General features: G+C 38.7%; 1 protein-coding gene across 1 annotated transcript in view; it reads right to left on the bottom strand.

Annotated features, from left to right (window-relative positions):
* The window catches only part of RNF217 (ring finger protein 217), an 81,227-nt gene extending 68,767 nt beyond the window's left edge, over positions 1–12,460 (bottom strand). Inside the window, exons 1-2 of the mRNA XM_042446391.1 lie at positions 12,335–12,460; positions 2,570–2,734 (exon numbers count right to left, since the gene is read on the bottom strand). Of these exons, the coding sequence (XP_042302325.1) occupies positions 2,570–2,734; positions 12,335–12,364 (195 nt within the window). The 5' untranslated portion in view covers positions 12,365–12,460. The remainder of the gene's footprint in view (positions 1–2,569; positions 2,735–12,334) is intronic.
* Positions 12,461–21,592: the final 9,132 nt, after the last annotated feature.

The following is a 21,592-nucleotide window of genomic DNA, read 5'->3' on the forward strand; positions in this document are numbered from 1 at the left end:
CTGTCTTCTTTTGAGTCAGTTGTCTACCATGAGGAAGAAAAAAATTAATTACTGAAATCAAGTAGACACCTAAAATATGAAAATAAATAAATAAATAAATCCTGACCATCAATGCAAAGTAGGTACTTCAAGATCTCTGCCCTGTCACTGCAAGCTATCCGTTCTGACAAATATAATATTTCCATTTCAGCTGTTATGTCTCATCACTTGTTGTGGTGCCATGACTGAGCTATGCAACCTCTCTTAACAGAAGTCACATAGTACAAAGGAAGAGTTAATGATGTAGTATTAACATTTCACAGAAGCTGGCATTTGTCTCAGAAATTCAAGCAGCTGCCATTCCTTTCTATGCATGTTCCACATTGTTCATATGGCTTCAGCTACCACCGAATGAACCTGGAAGGGATCAAACATCTATTTGTCGACTACAGGCAAAACCTATCACCCACCAGAGTTCTTTTTCTGCAGTTCCTAAAGGAGAGGGTGCTGATATCTTTCCTCCCTGGAGAGAAAAAACATAATTCCATGTATTTTGTTTGATATGTAGAAAAGAGAAACCAATGAAAAGTGATAAGAAGTCCTACATTATTTAAAAATAGGGATGAGAAAGAATATTCAAATATATTTGATAAATGGTCAATGATGTTTTTTGAAAGTTGAGAAACCCTGAAGAGAAGAATCTTGGACTGACAAGAAAATCCACAGTTTGGAGCTGATTCTGTGTTTGTTCTGCATAGAAAAACATTTCTGTGCTGGGCAATAAATGCTATTTCTATGCAGAAATATTACTTCCTGTGCAGAAAAGGCTGTTTTCTGCAGATAAAATGTCATCATTGAGGATTTTTTCTGCACAAAATTCACACATGGTTGATCTGCATAGAGAACATTTTTCTGTACAGGAAACTACCTTCCATTAGTCCATTTTTAGATTATTGTGTCCTTGGGGGCCAACATGGTGTAGTGGTTTGAGTGTTACCCAAGGACTCTTGGAGACTAGAGTCTGAACCCCACTCAGCCATGGAAAACTACTGGGTGATCTTCAGCAAGTCACACTCTCTCAAAACTCAAAGGAAAGCAATGACAAATTCCTTCTGAACAAATATTGCCAAGAAAATTCCATGATAGTTTTAGCTTAGGGCTGCTATAAGTTAGAAATGACTTGAAGGTATACAGCAATGTGCTTGAACCTATATAATGCAACAGGATTACCTGGAATTTCACTACCTATGAAACTGATGCAGGTTTATCTCAGGTAACAAAGTAGATATATTCCAGGGCATTACTTTTTAAACAGAAAATTTGGTACCAGAGGCAGAAATGAGATAAGAAGAACAGGGATAAGTTCCTACACCACAAAAAGGTCTGTATGTTTCAGCAAACTTTTTATTCAAAACTAATGATGTGCTCAGGGTGAAATGAAACAACTACTATGTCAGATAAATCTTTCACAGGTAAACAAAAATGTTATGAAACTTCTAGAGACCACATGAAAGCTTCTTCCAAAATACATCCAGGGATTATGTGTTTTATCTCTACTTTCCTTCTTATTTCCATTTTGGTGGCCAAAAATCCATGCTTTTTTACATGCTGTTCTTTATTTTGTTATTTGTTTTTTTGGTTTGTTTGTTTGTTTTTTGTTTTACTGTTCACACATGCTGAGTAAGGGATTCTGGAGGCAGCTGGTGCTTACTTTGCTTCTTATAGGCAGGCACATACAGCTATAGTTGGATCAGCTAGAGCAGAATTCCACTGTTTCCTAGCTTAAGCTTTGCTGTATAGTTTATGCATATGCACTACAGCAACCTGGCACCAAAAGTCAGTGTATCTTCAGCCTTCTTTCATCATCCTCTCAATGCATACTATCAAAAAACTTCAAGCCAGATGAAGGACAAGGGAGAAAAAGAGGGAAGGCAAGCATTTAAAAGACTTTCTTAAAAAAAAAAGCTTCTTTCTCTGAGGCTTTGTTAACTGAGGCATTCCTATATTCCATAAATCTCACACCTATTGCTTATTTTTTTAAAAAATTATTTGAAAAAGAACATTGCATTTTCTGCCAGGCACATGAGTATTTTTCTGGGTAGAAGTAATGCTAAATGTTTCAGAATTCAGCAGTTCAGCTTACAGCAAACATAAAGAGGGTGTCAGATAAACACTTTTAAAAAGAGTAGCTATGTCAGCAGACAACAGGGATTATGTTCTCCTGAACTGGACTGATAACACATCCTTAGTAAGCAGAGATTTCATTAATGGGCACTGTCCAGGCATCTCAACTTGGAAAACATCACAGAATTTTCAAACACTACTAAAGACAGAATTGAAAGTAAATGTGGTGTAGTGGTTTGAGTGTAGTACTACAACTCTGGAGACCAAGATTTGAATCCATTCTCTGTCATGGAAACCCATTAGGTGATCTTGGGAAAGTCACACAGTATTATGCTCAGAGGAAGAACAAACCTGCTTTGGAAAAATCTTGCCAAGAAAATCCCATGATAAGATCCCTTAGACCTGAAGTCAGAAAGGACTGCAATGTACACAACAAAGAGACAGACTTTAACATGCATCATCGTACCTTGCATTTTGGACACTTCTGAGCATTTCTTTGACCATGTTCAATTTCATTGGCCCAGTGACGTAACAGCTTGTCTCCCTTTTTGTATTCTTTGCAGTTGATACCTTCATGCCAGGGAGAGTGGCACTTAAAACACCACATGAATTGGCAGGTTGGACACTGGATCTATGGTAAAAAAAAGACCACAAAACAATACAAATATAAACAATCTGGAAGACTGGACACTAAAAGTGAATAGAAATCAGAAAATAGAATATTTTCTGAATAGAAAAGTGAATAGAAATAGAAATCTCCAAGAAATCAGCACATTTACACATGAAAACAGTTTTCCAAAGGGCATCTGGTGCAGAAGGCTGCAGTTGATAGCATAACATCTGCTTTAGTAGTTATTTTCAGCTTGTTAACCACAACTGCACTGGATCAAGGGAGAAATTCAATGTGGAGGCTCTGAGGAAGGGGGAAGGGATTCTGTTTTGGATGCAAAAGTTGTTGGCAGCTCAGCTGTAGAAAAATGTTTGTAACCAGTGTGGTCACTGCATGCTAATTTTCAGAACTGGTTGATTTACCCACATAACCAGTCAGGGTTCTTTTTAAGTAACGACATTATAAACAACGGCAGTATGAGGCATTTAGTCCAGTGTTGTTGAACTATCAATGTAAACAATGCCACATAAAAGATTCCAAGCAATGGGTTAGTGAAGACACAATATCCAACTTTCCTTAAATTCACCAGATGTTATAACACAGCCTTGCTTGTAAAATGTAATAATTTCCTGAAGTGGAGCCTCCTATCACTGAAGTGGGACCACACTTTCTCTTTCTGTGTGTGGTGAGGAGGGTATTAAGAGAAAGAAAATGAAAACATTTCTTTTTCCTTTTCCACCACATTGAAGTGGTTTTCCACCTTAGCATGATCAGCAGCAGGCATCTTGGAATAGAACCAAAATATGGAGCCCTGGTGGCGCAGTGGTTAAATGCCTGTACTGCAGCCATTCACTCAAAACCACAAGGTTGCGAGTTCAAGACCAGCAAAAGGGCCCAAGCTCGACTCAGGCTTGCATCCTTCCGAGGTCGCTAAAATGAGTACCCAGACTGTTGGGGGCAAATTAGCTTACTTGCTAATTAGCTTACTTGCTGTTCACCGCTATGATCTTTGGAATAGCGGTATATAAATAAAACAAATTATTAATTATTATTAGCATTTGTTTGCGTACAATATAGGAGGCACCAGTGAGTGGAAAAAAGCAAATCTCCTTCCTCTCTGCAGAAAGCAAGAAAAGGGAAAGTTTAAACCCCATAATCTATATGCTCCCAATCTTAATGTCTCCCTTTAGGATATTTATTATAAATTGTTAGGGACCTGAGTAGGCCAATTTTCTATTCTTCCCATATCACCCCCTTCACACTCTGGTCATGTCAGCAATCTGTAATTTTTAGAGCCACAACCCCACAATTGTGCCCTCTGAATATTTTGGACTATACTTCTCATCATCCCTGCCAACTTGTCACACTGACAGGAGCTATTTTTAAAATATATTCATTACAAAAACTAAAAAGATATAATTCATCGTCCTAATTAAAAATGCTTGTGAATCAAATCAACAAATTCCAAACATTGGTTTCAATAGCTCAAATAACATCCCTACTGTAGAAGAAACAAAGTTCAAACCAATGAAGAACCATTTCTCTTTCTCTCTATAGCATCCTTCTCTCTTGTGGAGCTACTCTCAGACATTGGAGGTCGTCTTTAAAAATGATAATCTATTCTGGTAAAATCTACAGGTAGACAAGAGAATGAACCAAAATTCCATGGTATGTTTTAAAGAATGAGAGGATCTAAATTTCCAGAGTTTAGCATCTGCCAATTATCTACACAGAGTTCTCCCTGCCCTCTTACATTTACTTTTCCTCTAATAAAAGTGAGTTCCACAGAGTTAATAATGGTGCTTCTCTGCTGGATACTTTAGCAGTCACCCTTGGTGTTGTATTTCTAAAGCATGCAAATAGCAAGCCTTCACTCCAACTATCATTCGCTTTCTGGCTATTACACTGACTGTCACACCATGGTAATCTCACACATTAGAGAAGAATCCAGAAGAACAAAGCTGACTGTAAAATGTTGCTGTGCTGATCCAAAGCAGATATGATCAGATGGGCTAGTACTGCTTTGCTCACAATGACATCCTAATAACTTGTCAATTGTGGTTTGATATACAACCTAACCATTGACTGCTATTGTGCTATTATAGATCTGATCAAAGGTTTGGCTATTTAAGCCTTCAAGGGAAGGCATTCCTGCTAACCTACCAGAATTTCAGCAAAAACACCCCACCACTGGCCTGAACCTTGATTAATATTCTTTATATATTCATGAGAATATTAGAATTATTATTATTATTATTATTATTAACCTTTATTTATGAAGCGCTGTAAAAGAAAAACAACTCGACAAATCTATGGAGTGTTGCAATGGACCCAGTCATTAGTCTGATATCTGATGTTTATGATACTGTTAACAAATAATTTTACTTGCAACTACTATAGACAGATTAACTACAGCCCTTTAGCTTATGATACTTTCCTCAAGTGGTGGGAATAAAAATGTCCAATGATCCCAAATGAATGATAAATATATTAAAATAATCCCTTCTGCTGTTTTTCAAAAGCTGAATCAGATGTTTTCTTGTGAGCAAACAAGAACAACATGATGATTTGCATCCCAGTGTACTGGATGTGTTTCCTAGCATAGAGGAGTGGAGACACCATTTGTCTACATACTATGTTTCAAAAGAATGTATAATAGAAATATTGTGTTATAAATGTGTTATCAGAAACACATTCATAGTGGATTGTTAGAATAAAGCCATTGTCACAAAGCATTTTTGTTTATTTCTGTGTATGGTTGCAAAATATTCTTCTGATAAATTAATTTTTCAAGATGCTACTTTTCCCACCACCATTCTTCCATACTGCTTTTTAAAAGTTTGCGACTTTCCATTCTTGATGGAGGTTCTTGCATCTAGAGCTTCTGCTCCTGTCTGTCATGAGATAGTGACTCAAAAAAGCAGATGACCTTTGAAATATTAGAGATCATACATAAATAGGGCCCAGTTTAGCAAGATGTACTTTGTAAGTTTCAACAGAAAAACTAGTTTCACAACAAAGTTGTCCCATTTCATGAAAAATATGGGGCAGAATACATGATGCCAAAACACTGATCATATCCTTAGATATGAACCACATTAGATATACACCACATTACTGAACTATGCCTGATCTTTCTGCAGCATTTCTAGTTTGACTAGTTTTGAAAGGAGTATGTACTGGCAATGCGTACGCATTGGGAATAAATGAATAAAATAATGAAGGTGAAATGAAGAACATGAATAGAATTAAGCTGCTTATTCAGATTGTACTGCATGTTGTCAGGCACTCCTTTCTGAGGTAGGCATCACTAAAGCTTGAAAGAAACTGCTAGTATTAGCCAATAGGATTTTACAAGTTAGCCATTAAAGCTCATCACTATTATTTTCATCATACAGAAACTGAGTTCAAAGAACGATTACTAATATTATATTCTAATATCTGGTATAGATAAAACTGATTACCTTCTGAAAAATCAGCAAAAGAAATGTACATAATGAATGTCTGTTTAAAATTAAGTTTCATATATGTATATACTCATGTATAAGTCTAGAAATTTTAGTCAACAAAATGACCCAAAAAACCTGAGTCAACTTATAGTACTGTATTTTAACTCTTAAAAAGGGAACCAACCCTTGATGAAAAACAAAAATACATTGCTTCCTTCCTTCCTTCTCTCCTATGTCTGGGCTCTTTTATCCAGTGCCTAGTGTCCACAGAGCACTGTTTGCCATAACACTCAAACAGACATTACAATACATCTTCATAGAATCACAGAATCGTACAGTTGGAAGAAACCACAAGGGCCATCCAGTCCAACTCCCTGCCATGCAGGAACTCTCAATCAAAGCATCCCTGACAGATGGCCATCCAGCCTCTGTTTAAAGACCTCCAATGAAGGAGAGTCCACCACTCTCCGAGGGAGTGTCTTCCACTGTCAAACAGCCCTCACTGTCAGGAAGTTCCTCCTAATGTCGAGGTGGAATCTCTTTTCCTGGAGTTTGCATCCATTGTTCCAAGTCCTGTTCTCTGGAGCAGCAGAAAACAAGCTTGCTCCCTCCTCAATATGACATCCCTTCAAATATTTAAACAGGGCTATCATATCACCTATTAACCTTCTTTTCTCCAGGCTAAACATCCCCAGCTCCCTAAGTCGTTCCTCATAGGACATGGTTTCCAGACTCTTCACTATTTTAGTCACCCTCCTTTGGATACGCTCAAGCTTCTCAATGTACTTTTGGAATTGTGGTGCCCAGAACTGGACACAATATTCCAGGGGGGGCCTGACCAAAGTAGAATAGAGTGGCACTATTACTTCTCTTGATCTAGACACTATACTTTTATTGATGCAGCCTAAAATTGCATTAGCATTTTTAGCTGCCGCATCACTCTGTTGGCTCACGTTCAACTTGTGGTCTGCTTGGACTCCCAGATCCCTTTCACACGTAGTCTCGTTCAGCCAGGTGTTCCTATATATGTGCATTTCATTTTATCGCCTTAATTGCAGTACCTTATATTTCTCTGTATTGAATTTCATTTTGTTAGCTTTGGCCCAGCTTTCTAGTCTATTCAGGTCATTTTGAATTTTGATCCTGTCCTCTGGAGTATTAGCTACTCCTCCTAATTTGTTGTCATCTGCAAATTTGATAAGTATGCCCCCAATTTTGTCCTCCAAGTCATTGATAAAGATGTTGAATAGCACTGGGCCCAGGACAGATCCTTTTGGGACCCCACTGGTCACTTCTCTCCAGGATGAAAAGGAGCCATTGTTGAGCACCCTTTGGGTTTGGCCAGTCAACGAATTACAAATCCATGTAATAGTTATGTTGTCTAGCCCACATTTCACTAGCTTGTTTGCAAGAATGTCATGGGAAACCTTGTCAAAGGCCTTAATGAAATCAATATATACTATATCCACAGCATTCCCTTCATCTATCAAGCTGGTAATTTTATCAAAGAAAGAGATTAGATTTGTCTGGCATGACTTGTTTCTCTGAAACCCATGTTGACTTTTTGTGATTATGGCATTGGCTTCTAGATGTTCACAGACTCTCTGTTTAATGATCTGCTCCAGAATCTTTCCTCGTATTGATGTCAGACTAACTGGACAATAATTGTTGGTATCCTCTTTTTTCCATTTTTGAAGATGGGGACAAAGTTTGCACTCCTCCAGTCTGCTGAGATTTCTCCTGTTCTCCAGGAGTTCTCAAATCTTGCCAATATGCATGCTATAGGTACAGAAAAACTAGGAGGTAGATCAAAGAAAATGTAAGGGGAAAATGCAGGTGTAAAACATAAGCCCAATGTAAACTTCCCTCCAATTTAATTAAATTTACAGGGTTTTTTTTAAAGCTTGCTAATTTATTTATATAAATATTTTTACTTAAACTTCACTTTTGAGTACCAGAGCAACTAACAGAAAAACCTAACATAGTATCATAAAAAGTATTTAAAATACAGCAGTTTTAAAGCCAGCAAACAAACAAACAAGCATACCATATATACTCATGTCAAGGACAGTTTTTGGGGCCAAAATCATGGATTTTGATATGATCCATGGATCTGAGGGTCAAACACTGGGCCATGTTACAAAAGATCTGAAGGGGGAAACAAAGCACCACTTCCCTTCCTACTTCTCCCTCTCTGGACCTCTCCCAAGGGTCATAGTCTTGGCATGGAAAATGGGGAAACAAACTTCAGCGCTCTCTCTCTCTCTCTCTCTACCACCAGCATTTCCAAAGCTCAAAGCTTGCAAAATGGGGTAGATACCCCCCTCTATCCTTTCTCTTTACCACCAGCATTTCCAAGGCTCATGGCTTGCAAAACGGGGTAGAAACCTTTCTCTCCTATTTTACCACCAGCATTTCCCAGACTCATGGTTTGCAAAATGGGGTACACACCTCTCTCTTTCTCTCTTCCCTTATCACCAGCATTTCCCAGACTCGTGGCTTGCAAAACAGGGTATAAGCCTTGTCTCAGCAGCTGTTTGTTAGCTCTGGCAAAGAAGGAAGGCTGAGGGATAACACACACACACACACACAGAGAGAGAGAGAGAGAGAGAGGGGGGGGACGCAAATGGGGAGCTGTTTAAAGATTCCTGGCTATGAAGGAAGGGTGGGCACTTCTTTTAGGAACTTTATAAGAAATATTAACTTATTGCCCTATATATAAGTCGATCCATGATTTTGGAGTCCATTTTGAGGCATAAATTTTTCGACTTATAGTCAAGTACATACAGTATTTTAGCAGAGCAGGAATCAGGAATAAAACTGCTGCCATTTCTCTAACAGAAACGTTTCCAACATTTGTTTGAAAAAAATACGAGCACTTATTGGACTCCTTAGGAAAGGGCAGGGATTCGTGCCACTTTCCAGATCCTGGACTGTCACTCCTAGCAGCCACAGGCAGTATAGCCAAGTAGGACGGATGCTGGGAACTGCAATCCTACAAGATCCAGAGACTACATGATTCCCATCCCAGACTTAGGACAAGAGTGGGATGTTTCCACCAGCCCAAGGGCTGAACTCAATTTCAGAAAAGTTCTCAGGTGACACATTCTAGTGATAGGTAGGGCTAAGGGCAAAAGGATAGGGCCAAAATACAAGCATATTTTAGTTTCAAGCTCTTCCTGCCAGTAATTAGGCCTTAGGACAGGTGTTACAAACCTTTGAGAGTGAAGAAACCACCAAGCCATGGTGTCATAGGCAAGAGGACCAGACACTCTTGAGAAGGGCCGGATTTGGCATCATTACCCAAGCTTCTTCCCCACTTAGGAAAATTACATGACTGAGATGCCTTCACCTGTTCCTTGCATTCTTCAAACTGTCAGCTACAGGATCAATAATTTCCCATCAGCCCTACCTGAGGGCAGATATTTATGAATTCCTAGAAACAGCATATCTGCCCCTACCAATCAGACATGCTTGAAATTGTTGCCCATCTTTTGCTATACTGCCTGTGTAATAAAGATATTAGTTGCTAATATATAGTTCTGCTTTTGGAAAGGTTTCTGTGCAGATCTAATAGCTTTTATATCTCCCTTTTTCTTTCAGGCTCCTCTAAGGAATCTGTGTTGAACACTGCAAACTTTTGTTTGTTAGTATGTTCCACTAGGAACTAGTTGGTCAAATCTCATCATGACTCACCCTAATCCTAGTAAATGCTATTCAGTATTGATTTAAAAGCTGGTTGTTCAACTGCCACACATGTGCATATACAGGAATTCTTGCACCTGTAACTGTTATTTGCCTTGCTATGTTCTGCTTATATCTTTTTTGTATGACTGATCTGTGATAGTTAAAAATGTTGACTCATTAAAAAAAAACCACAGAGATAGTGTACCCAAACTAAAGATGGTTCTTTTAAAAAATTACATCTACCTTGTTTTTAACATTTTAAAACATGTGAAAAGATCTAATAAAAATAAATCTAATAAATCTAATAAAAAGAAACAAATACAGATTTTCACATTTTATTACTATTTTCAGTGTTCCAAGCCAAAACCAAACATGATTTGGCAGCAGCAATCTGCAATACATTAAATGCCTTCAAGCTTCCCATCTATGGAAGTTAGCTCAGTCACTTTTCAAATCTACATTCTGCTCAGAACTTTAAAACAAAAGCAGTTTGAACACAATCATTCTTGTTCACCAGAATTTGTATGGAAGCACTAATAAAATAATAATAATAATAATAATAAAACTTTTATTTCTGTCCCACTTTTCTGTACCATGACAATCAAAGCGGCTACCAATTATTCAACTACACTTGAATCCAATCAGCCATGATTTTTTTGAGTAGCACTGCCGCCAGTTTTTTTTTTTAAAAAAAGAGGGGGGAAAGCGCCCATTCCATTGGCCAATGGTTGTAGGATATGTCACCTTTGACGAAAGCGGAAGTGAATTTGATTGACAACAAAGGAGGCTCCATTTTAAAGCGGTACTGCACATGTGAACTTCAGAGGGGCAAATTGCTCCGATCAAGGTAAAGGGTAGTGGGCACTTGTAACTGGGCTGATTCGGTATGGGGGCAACTGGATCTACCCAGTTCTATCCAGAGCAAATGGGCCAGTGAGAATGGGGCCGTAAACCTGGTCAAGTTACGCTCTTTTAGCTTCAGAAGAAGGCAATGGGAAACACTTCTGAACAAATCTTGCCAAGAAACCCCACTGTGATAAGTTTGCCTCGGGGTCACCATAAGTCAGAAATGACTTGAAGGCACACAACAACAATACAGAAAACTTTATACCTGCCTCTAGGTTGTAAAGTGAGTAAAATGATAATACTTAATGTACAGTTAAATTCTTGTAACACACAAATGAATTTTGGTCAGGCAACTGAAAAGTTTTACAAATACCACATCTTGATCTCTGCGTTTCCCAGGCAGAGCCTCTTAAGACAGGCCTGTGTCCTGAACAGTCATAAACCTGGTAATAAGCTAACATAACCCCTAGGCAAACATATCAACTTCAGCAGCTTAATATAGCTTTTAAAAATATGTGCTTATTGCACATCCTAAACAAATCCTAAAATCAACGAAAGCATCCATTGTTACTGACATTAGTTAATAATGTATCAATGACACCTTACAATATTGTGAGGAGGAGATATATTAAACATTTTAAACCAATAGCTAACTCACCAACTAATCATAATGGCTCTCTAAAAAAACTGATACCAAACAGTTCGTTTTATTCTGTAGTTATAAATACCTAATTTAACTATTATTATTTTTCCACCAACATGAGTATAGTGAGGCACCATGTTTGGCAGTAACTTCCCAACTTCCAAGACTTTTCTAGTAATTCCATATCATCATTTTAACTGTATAATCCACACGTGCAGCCGAGAATTTTATGTCTGTCCTAGGTGGTTGTCGTGTATTTCTTTTAAGAATACTTGCATTTTTAAATAAAATGTGCACATCCCACATACATCAACCAATTTAGGGCCTGAACAGACAGGCCAAAATAAACCTGCTTCGGGCCACTTTGGAGGTATTCTGTTTAAATCACACACACATCTTAAGAGGCCCAAAGCTGCGCTCCAGTCCTTAAGACTGGAGTATGGTTTTGGTGCAGCTTCTGGCCTCTTAGGACGCATGCTTCATTTAAACAGCACACTTCCAAAGTGGCCCAAAGCAGCTTTATTTTGGCCTGTCTGTTCAGGGCCTTATTTAGATACTTTAAGGCTGAAACCCCATGTTCCTATCATAGTGACTTCAATGGAATTTACTTCAGGGTAGGCATGCAGGGTAGCACCAGTATATACAATTAAATAGAGCACAGTAGCCCACAATTTGTGAGCAGGTCAGTAACAACCTTGAAACTTTCTAAGCTAATTTTCCTGTTGTTAACTACACTGAAAAACTCTACCACATATACATTCACCATAGCACTAACTGAAAAGAATGTTACTCATCCAACCTTTAAGGAAAGTAGGAACTGCCAAACTCTGTGAAATATTTCCAGGTGGCATGAATGGTTCAACATGAACAAGGAGGTTCTGTATAACCAACAAAGAAAACTAGTATGTTAACTGGCCAATTGTTTGGGCATATAACTTATTAGTTAAATAATAAGGATATGAAAATATAGATTTGTATTCTAAAAGCACAGCTTACATTAGGATCCAGTAAGAGAAGCAAGCCCATTTAATGCCCACCATATCATGGCCTACTTTTGCTGCTCACAGCTGTGTCATCTAATCCATAGCTCTAGTGAGCATGCTCACTTTGTACTTGTTCTCCATTTTGGTAGGGGTTGGAATGTGACCTCTCTTCCGGAAGGTTGTAAAGTGCTTGCATTGAGGGCATGGCTTGGTGCTGGAGCCAATACGGCCAAGTTCCAGGAAGTACTTATATTTGATGATGTCATCGTGTGGCAAGTTGAAAAGGACAGTTGTTTCATCCAGATGTTCACTGCACTCTGTTATTGGACATGGGATGTCTGCTTGCCCCACCTGCACCTGTATGGAAAGACAAGAGTGGTGATGAAAACATGGGTGACAGGTAAGTTATTTATCACATGAGAAATTACACACTAAGATTCAGTTTCACAAGGCTAATGGATTATGACAGTGCTTCCTTTAGAATTACTGAGTTTTTATAGCAGTTAAAGAACTACAGTTAAAGGAAAGAGACCAGAAAAAGCAAGAACATATCAGTAGTCTAAACATATGATTTTAGCCCCAGAAATGATTTTTCAGGGATTTCCAGCAGGAGACAAATATAAGTTGAAGCTATTTTGTAATATAAACACAAATATATAAAACACCTTTTGAATAATGCATTTAGGAATTCCGTGTTATGGACTGAGAGGCCCTTCTCTCAGTCCCACCAGCATCACAAAGATGGTTGGTGGGGACACAATGGAGGGCCTTCTCAGTGGCTGCTGCTAGACTTTGGAATTCTCTTCCCAAGGAGGCCAGAATGGCCCCCTCCTTGTTGTTCTTCCCTTGGCAAGCTAATACATTTTTTATTTAGACAGGCTTTTAAAACAGAAAGTCTTTAAAGAACAGGCTGGGAGTGTTGCACTGTTTTAATTGTACTGTTTTTAAGCACTTTTATCTTTTTTAAATTGCAGTTTATTCTTTTAACAAGTGATGTGTTTTAATACTGTAATAGTTTTATTTTAATGCTTGCTTTTGTATGTTTTAACTGTATTTTTTTAAACTGTAAGACACTTTGAGTCCCAATTTTAAGAAAAGAGCGGGATAATAATAATAATAATAATAATAATAATACAATAATTAAGTTGCAAGCGCATATTTATGCGGATTATAGTCCAGTCCTAAGGGAAGATCTCCTATAAAAGGTGCTTTCTCAAGAGGATTTGGGAGGGAAATAAAAGCAGCAAGAAACAGGTCATCATAAATTAATGGAAAAGGAAGAAAAGTGATTGTTTCAGTTGACCAAAACATACAATGATTAATGTTTACTTAAATGTTTGTGTCACACCTTTCTTAACAAAAATATGCAGCAGTTTACAATTAAGATCATCTTCAAAGCAGCACAAAGAGAATTAGCAAGAACACACATCTAGTAACATGCTTAAAGGGATAAGGAATAGCACCTGAGCCTATTAGTAACAAAGCATTCAGGTAGCCACCAGAATTACATATGGATTTAGGACAAACAAACCCATTTCATTTAAATCAAATTTTAAAAAATAAAATAGAACTGTTTGTTCTAGGATTCTTCTAAATAACTGTCCTAATGTTAAGTTATCTGGATATAAGTAGATAAACCAAAAAAACCCATCTGAAAAATACACTATTGTTAAAGGAGGCTCTTGTGTAGATTTGAACAGTTCTCAAATACAACACCTCAAACACAGGAAATATGAAATGCCTGTTACAGTTTGTCCAATAACTATCAGTAGTTACTTCAGCCTACCAGCATGGCATTTCATTTTTGCTTGCTATTTTGTTTTTGTACAGGTTGGATTTGGCAAGGCAGAATAAGGTAGAAAGTGGAAGCACTGCAAAGAAGAGAAGACAGAATTATCCTCTACACATGTTCCTATAAATCTTACAAACTGACATTACTGCTGGTTGAATGAAAGCCCATCTACAGGAATTATTTCAAGGCCATTTTTGCATAGGTCTTTAAAAGAAAAGAAAGAGACCAAAACATTTGGCGTGGGTTAGAGATGCAAACCTGGATGTATAAGTGAAACTATGCACAAAAAATTAATAAATAATGTGTTTTCTTGCAAATTAACATGTGCTGCTGGTCATGTTTGTACCACTATATAGCAAATAAGGAAGCAAAATCCCTGGAAAATTTTAGCATCAAGTATATTCTGCTCCAGGAACATTTGGTGCTATGTGTAATTTAATTAATCAATGGAAATTAAACTGTGGTCAGTGGCCAAGTTTCAGTACCAAGAATGAAGTAGAACAGCTAATGCTCAAAACATTTCTATTTATTTAGTACAGTTTTTATAACTGTGTTAGAGGGCAGCACAAACCTTACAAGTAGGTGGCATACAGCCATGAGGGAAGCCCAGGCATAAATGTTGCCCCCATTACATAATTATTTCATTATGTGTTGACATGGCACAATGCCATAGCTTCACAAGCCAAAAAGAAAAAAGAGAAAGTTCCTGCCTCCAAAGACCTTAAAATTAACTTTTTGATCCACAGAAAATGGGGTGGAGGCATAGAGGAGAATACTGGTGTCACTTCCACCAAAGTCATATTACGCTTATTATCGGGCTTAGGGTAACATTTCTGCAGGCTGGTACAAGAGCACAAGCACTGTGTGTGACGTTTACCCTGAAGCCCACCCACTCACAATATATGCTGCATTGGCATACTGTATCAGCATACTAGCGTGCACTGGAGGTCCATACTGTCACTTAGGTATGCACTTTACAAGATAGCATCTGGAAAGCAATGCATCGAGTTGTATGCCAGAGCAGCAGCAACTCTAAATTAAGCCACACAAACTGTAAGGGAAGAGGGCTTTGTTTTGTTTTTGTAAATACCCTTTTTCATAGGCTATTGTTTACATACATTCATGAGAACAGGTCTCTGTACCACAGAGCTTAGGGGCTAAACTATGACACAGGGGAAACACTGAAGAAAAAAGAGTAAATAGTAAGTGGGGGGGGGGGAGCAAAAAGGGAAAATATACAGTACAATATAACTGCTTTAGTTATACCTATTTTAGGCTTCATTACAGTCAAACCATAAGAGTTCTGAGATTGCATCAGTCTTCATGGAAAAGGCGAGGTTTGAGGAAGGATTTCAAAAGAATATGCAGTCAAATACCCTAAAGACACAGGGACCCATCAGATCTTGGACGCTAAGCAGAGACAGCACTAGTTAGTACTTGGATGGGAGACCAATAACAAATATCAGATGCTGTAGGCTTCTTGAAGAAACTAACCAAACCACCTCTGAGATATTATAACAGCAATGCTGTACAAGACCATGGAAGATTTGGGAGGCAAGGGCAAAGACCTTGTGTTATATCCATGAATAGGCAGTAAGTCCAGGGTTTTAAAATGCAAAAATTTAAAGAAGTGGGGATTTAAAGGAATGAGGATGGTGAATGATACTGTTTCTATGCTGACTTCAATACTGCAAAATTCACTGCTCACATAAACAGCAAATCAAGAATTGGAGGAGAATGTTGACACACTCCAGGTGGTCAGTAATTCAGGACAGAAAACATGATCAATCAACATGGCCATCAGTAAGTGAATCAGTGGAAAGAGACATCAAGTCACCACAATCCAGGTGTTTCTTCCACTGTGATCCCCTAGTGCCCTTTCTCTATAAGGTCAAACAAACAAGCTGCCCTCTTTTTTGCATGGTATAGATATAGCTAATAGGATACTTTTCACTGAACTTCAGAAATTTTTACATTGCCAGTCTTTCTTTATAGGAACCTGGCACTTTCTTTATATGAAAAGTGTGTGAATTCCTATTTTTGAGTACTGTTATCCAAAAATTATTGTTCCCACCTCTTGGGAGATGCCAGGGAGAGGGGAGAGAAAGCCCTATACTATTATTCTTTGTGCATGTTTTTAAAAAGGTCTGTACATTTGTAAAGACAAAAGGCAAAAAAGTCAAGATAACCATTTAATTTGTCTATAGTGTCTAGATCAAGAGAAGTAATAGTTCCGCTGTATTCTGCTTTGGTAAGGCCCAACCTGGAATATTGTGTCCAGTTCTGGGCACCACAATTCCAAAAGTACATTGAGAAGCTCCAAAGGAGGGCAACTAAAATGGTGAAGGATCTGGAAACCATGTCCTATGAGGAACGACTTAGGGAGCTAGGGATGTTTAGCCTGTAGAAAAGAAGGTTAGGAGATGATATGATGGCCCTGTTTAAATATTTGAAAGGATGTCATATTGAGAAGGGAGCAAACTTGTTTTCTGCTGCTCCAGAGACTAGAACGCAGAACAATGGATGCAAACTGCAGGAAAAGAGATTCCACCTCAACATTAGGAGGAACTTCCTGACAGTAAGGGCTGTTTGACAGTGGAACACACTCCCTCGGAGTGTAGTGGAGTCTCCTTCTTTGGAGGTCTTTAAGCAGAGGCTGGATGGCCATCTCTCGGGTATGCTTTGGGTGAGAGTTCCTGCATGACAGATGGTTGGACTGGATGGCCCTTGTGGTCTCTTCCAACTCTACAATTCTATGATTCTATGATTAAATGTCTCTGACTGACCTACAGGGCAAACATACAAAAATCTATACCCAGCATATTCATAATCAATGCAATGTGACACAGTTATAAAGATATGAGTGATAAATAAGATTATACAAAACAAACAAACAAAACCCTATCCATCCCCAATTCAGATATTAGAATAAATGCAACAACACTGTGAATCAGCAATTTCAGAAACTATGACAATGTGGTAGCTCAGCAACTAAAGCCTTTCTAACTGGCAAGTCATTTTATTATTTTAAAAAAATGCCTAGAGTATTTCCCAATAAGTGAAGCACATTAACAGATCAGCCAATACTGCTCCTTAAAGCACCCTTAAATGTAGAAAGTGGAAAATATGAAGCAAACCTTGCTATTCAAAATTTGTGATATTAACACAATAGGTCCCCTCTCTTTTGCATGCAAATCTTATCCTATCTGCAGTAGACTGACAGGATGAATATCATATGCAAAGGTCAAACACAAGAACTGAAGTTCTAAAATATGTATCTAATGTTAAAACTCTTTGGAAGATTTATCTCTTGTACAGATGGGAGTTCTTCAGAGGCAAGTATTTGGGCACAAGTGGCACTTCAACAACTGCAGCTTGAAAAGAAAGCATTAACGGCTACAGAAATCTTCCTCCAAAGCTAGTTCCTTCTTGCAAAGGCCATAAGACTCCTTTTAGCTGCCTTATCACTTTGGAAACATGTTTCCACAACAAATATTTGCTTCTCAAGGTAACCAGCCAGCCCCTGTGATCAGGGAGAACCATCTAGAATTTCGTGAAAGGGTAACAAATTCTTAGTCATTTAAGTTGCCATGTCTGTTTGTTTGTTTACTACCAGGGATGAGGAGCCCAGCAAGGAGGGGACCATTTTATCCTCCATAATGAGTTCCCAAGTCACAGAGAAGGTTTTTTTCTCATGTTCCCACCAATCAGACCTATGAAAGTGGAATTATTGAAAGAAGGACCTCTCTTGAAGATCTCACAGTCTGAGCAAACTCATACAGGGAGATATTGTTTGTCAGATAGCCTGGATCTAAGGTGTGTAAGGGTTTATAAATCACAGTCAGCACTTTGAATTGTGCCCTCAAACTAACTGGCAGCCAACAGTATGATCCCTGTAACCAGCTCCCATTAACACACTGGCTGCAGTTCTTTGTACTAATTGAAGTTTCCAAACATATGTCAAAGGCAGCCCCATTTCTAAATGGGATGTAATCAAGGCATGTGTCACTGTAGCCAGAATGGACATCACCAAGAATGAGTGAACTTGGTGCACTAGCTTTAAGTATGGAAAAAACACCATTCCTGGCCAGTGAAAAAGCCTAGGCTTTCAGGTTCAAGGCTGAGTCCAGGAGTACACCTATGATGCAAACCTGCATCTTCAGGGGAAGTATAACCTCATCAAGCACAGGATGATTTGCCTTTTGACTGAAGAGGAGCACCACTGTCTTGTCTGGTTTTAGCTTCACTTGGTTTACCTTCGTAAAATCTGTTAGTAATGCTGGGCATTATTTTAGAACCAAAATAGCTTGCTTAGTGTTAGGTGGAAAGAAGAAACAGAGTTGAGTATCTTCAGCATACTGATGGTAAGATTTGTTACTACTACACCTCTCATAGCCTATGAGATACAGAACTATATATTCCACAACCTAGTGTTCTCCAATTGTGCCGGATTACAATTTCCATCACCACTGACTGGGGATGATGGAAGATATAGCTTGAGGACACTTGATTGGGAAAGGCTAAGGCGACAGAAGAGGATTCATTGTCATCCTCTCCACCATTACAGTTACAAGTTGCTAAGCACAAAGTGTAACTATGATTAATTTTACCTGTATGTCACTTTGGGTATTGTATTTGGTTATAGAAGAAATTGCACTTTGCCCAAGAAAATGGCTCACTGCAGTCCTGAAATAGCCTGCTTCTATTATTCTTTCACATCCAAAGTCAGCCATTTGGAAAATGGACCCTTGAAAATGCAGCTACAGTGTCATTTAATCCAATGGGAAATATCATCTCACTGCTCCCAAGCAGGGAAGATAAGACCATCAAAAACAGCACAAAACAGCTTCCATTTACAGCAGTCAAAGTGTTGGAAGCATGCTCCTAAATTTAGCCTCTGGTACACCAGCGGTACTGCTAGACTTAAATATGAGCATTTTGTTAGCACTTACATCATTTTGATAGATTTTAATAAAACTTAAATTTAGCTGTTTTTCTTGTTTGCCATTACTCACTCTTGAATGAGATAATCACTAAAGTCCTGCTTCAGCTAGACTGTCGTCATATATGACCAAATATCCAGTTTAGAAATCAGAAAGATTTACTCATGCTGGAAGACTAATGACATCAAGAAAGGAAAGAAAATGCAGCTGAGGAGGGTGGGAGAAAAAACAGACAATGAATGCACGTAATAGGCAGGAATGAGTACAGACTAACTGCAAATACTATTTACACAAGCACAGTGATTTTTCTCATTACCATTAAACTGTTTGACAGAAGTCAGAGTGATATGTAACCAGTGACTGGAAACACTAGCATACGACATGTGTATGTGTGCATGACAACCCCATGAAAGTCATGGGGTTTTCTTATGTAAGGAATACTCAAGAGGTGGCTTTGTCAGTTCCTTCCTCTGAAATATAGCCTATAGCAAACCACTGGAGGAAAAACTACTACTCCAAGTAAAAATGTTCCTTTTCAAGGTGAAAACCTTCAGTCACTTATAATGCATGACCCATCACTATTACAACAAAGAAAGCCCCATGCAAGTATCCTGATTCTTATCCACCGCGTAGGAGCCCAACTGGAAGAAAACCACGACAAAGGCCACTCTGCTAATTAGTGCTGCAAGGAACTCCACAACTATTGACAAAATAATTTGACAACTCCAGATTAGGACCTAGATAGAATGATTTCACTCAGTAGCAAATTCCACATGAACATTCTGAGAAGAATCAATTGTGCTTACAGTGAGAAGACTTTAGCAAATAATAATTCTACGAATAGTAGCTATTCCTAGGAGATAGTTGCAACAAGCAGTCCTCAGAGGATCTACTTTGACCTACAGGTTTTAAGAGAGGGTGAAGGTAATTAAGAGTTTCCAGAAGTTAGCTATTAAAACTTCTTTTATCTCTCACTATTGGCTCAACTGGCAGGTAACAACTTCATTTAATACAAAGAAAATAAAGCTACACAACAAACTTATATACAAGTAGAATAATTCTATTTATTTAGTATTAAATCTCATCTCTGTCTAAAGATCTCAGGGTAGTGTAGAATAAAGTCAACATGATTAATTTAAAACAGTGCAAATAATAAAAGTTATTTTAAAGGGCTAAAACATATTACACAGTTTAATAAGTTAAACAAGACAGATTAAAATAATTTTTTTCAAAATCTTAAAACAATTCTAAAACATGTACAAGGGTAGATCTGTATAAAACCAGATGGGCCTCCAAAACCATATTTTCATGTGACAACAGAGTAACAGCAACACAGATACCAATGGACTTCCAGGATTAGCATATGTAACAAAGGTAAATTCTATAACAGGGTTGGCACAGCACAGAAGGCTCTCTCCTACATCCTCCAACAGCATATTGCCCTAGAGAAGAGCCCCTAAGGAGACCTCAAGAAGGCATATGTAGGGAGAAGAGCTCCCCAAGCATCGAGGTCCCAGAGAGAAATATTCAGATCTCTATGACATAAACAAAAGGTAGACTAGATGTTGCCATTTTGTGAGCCCCATTATATTCATTCAACTTACTGGTACGAAAGCATAACTATCCCACCTGAATGTGAGTGGGCATAATAATGGGCTCTGTTATTATCTAGGCAACACAGCTGATTGGTATAGTCTCTCCTCCAGATAAACAAAGGGTAAATGATATGGTGTGCTAGGTTATATTTATTGGGGATCAACACTACAACAGGTGCAACAGAGATCATGAGAGACAATTGCCTAAAGAGGATGACCAGTTTTGGGAGAAATATGGAAGTGTTGAGATATTTCCAAGATGGGAGGTTGCTTAAGAGACATTAACAATGTGAATCAATCAGTTCCTTGGCACCGCACTGTAAAGTGAGGGGGTTCAAGACAGAGGGGCCATTCACATTACCATTTACACCAGTTCTGAAATCGATTCTTCCACGTGAAGTTCATATTGGGCCCGATTCTGTCACAATCCATGTTGAGGCTTGCACAAGGAAATGCCCCTTACCCCAGTGTATCCAAAATCGGGCTAAAATCTGTCTTTTCTGAAAAGACCCAGGTTCCGCGAAATATGAACTTGCCCTCGATCATGATCGGGGCAAATTTAGGGAGGGATTATGGTCAGAGGGCGGGTAGAGGGCAGAGCATTCCCTCCCCTCATCGGAGGGGAGGGGGAGAAGGAAAGAGCCAAAGGAAAAAGGGGAATCTGGATGCAAAGGGTGACAGGAGGCAAAAGGGGAAATCAGGGTGACGAGGGCTGCAAAGGGCTGGCGGAGGGGGGAGATGGAGAAAGTGATGGAGGAGGAGGAAGGAGCCAGGGCAGCTCAGAGGGAGGTGAAGATTGGAAAGAAGGAGGAGGAGGAGGAGGAGGAGGAGGATTGCCCAGGGAAATAGGGCTGTGGGGCCAAGCTGGGGGATGTAGGGAAATGGATGCAACAGAAGCAGCCTCTTTTGACAATTTATGCACATGATTTTTTGGGTGCTTG

Source organism: Sceloporus undulatus, chromosome 1 (assembly GCF_019175285.1).
Source record: "Sceloporus undulatus isolate JIND9_A2432 ecotype Alabama chromosome 1, SceUnd_v1.1, whole genome shotgun sequence".
NCBI lineage: Eukaryota > Metazoa > Chordata > Lepidosauria > Squamata > Phrynosomatidae > Sceloporus > Sceloporus undulatus.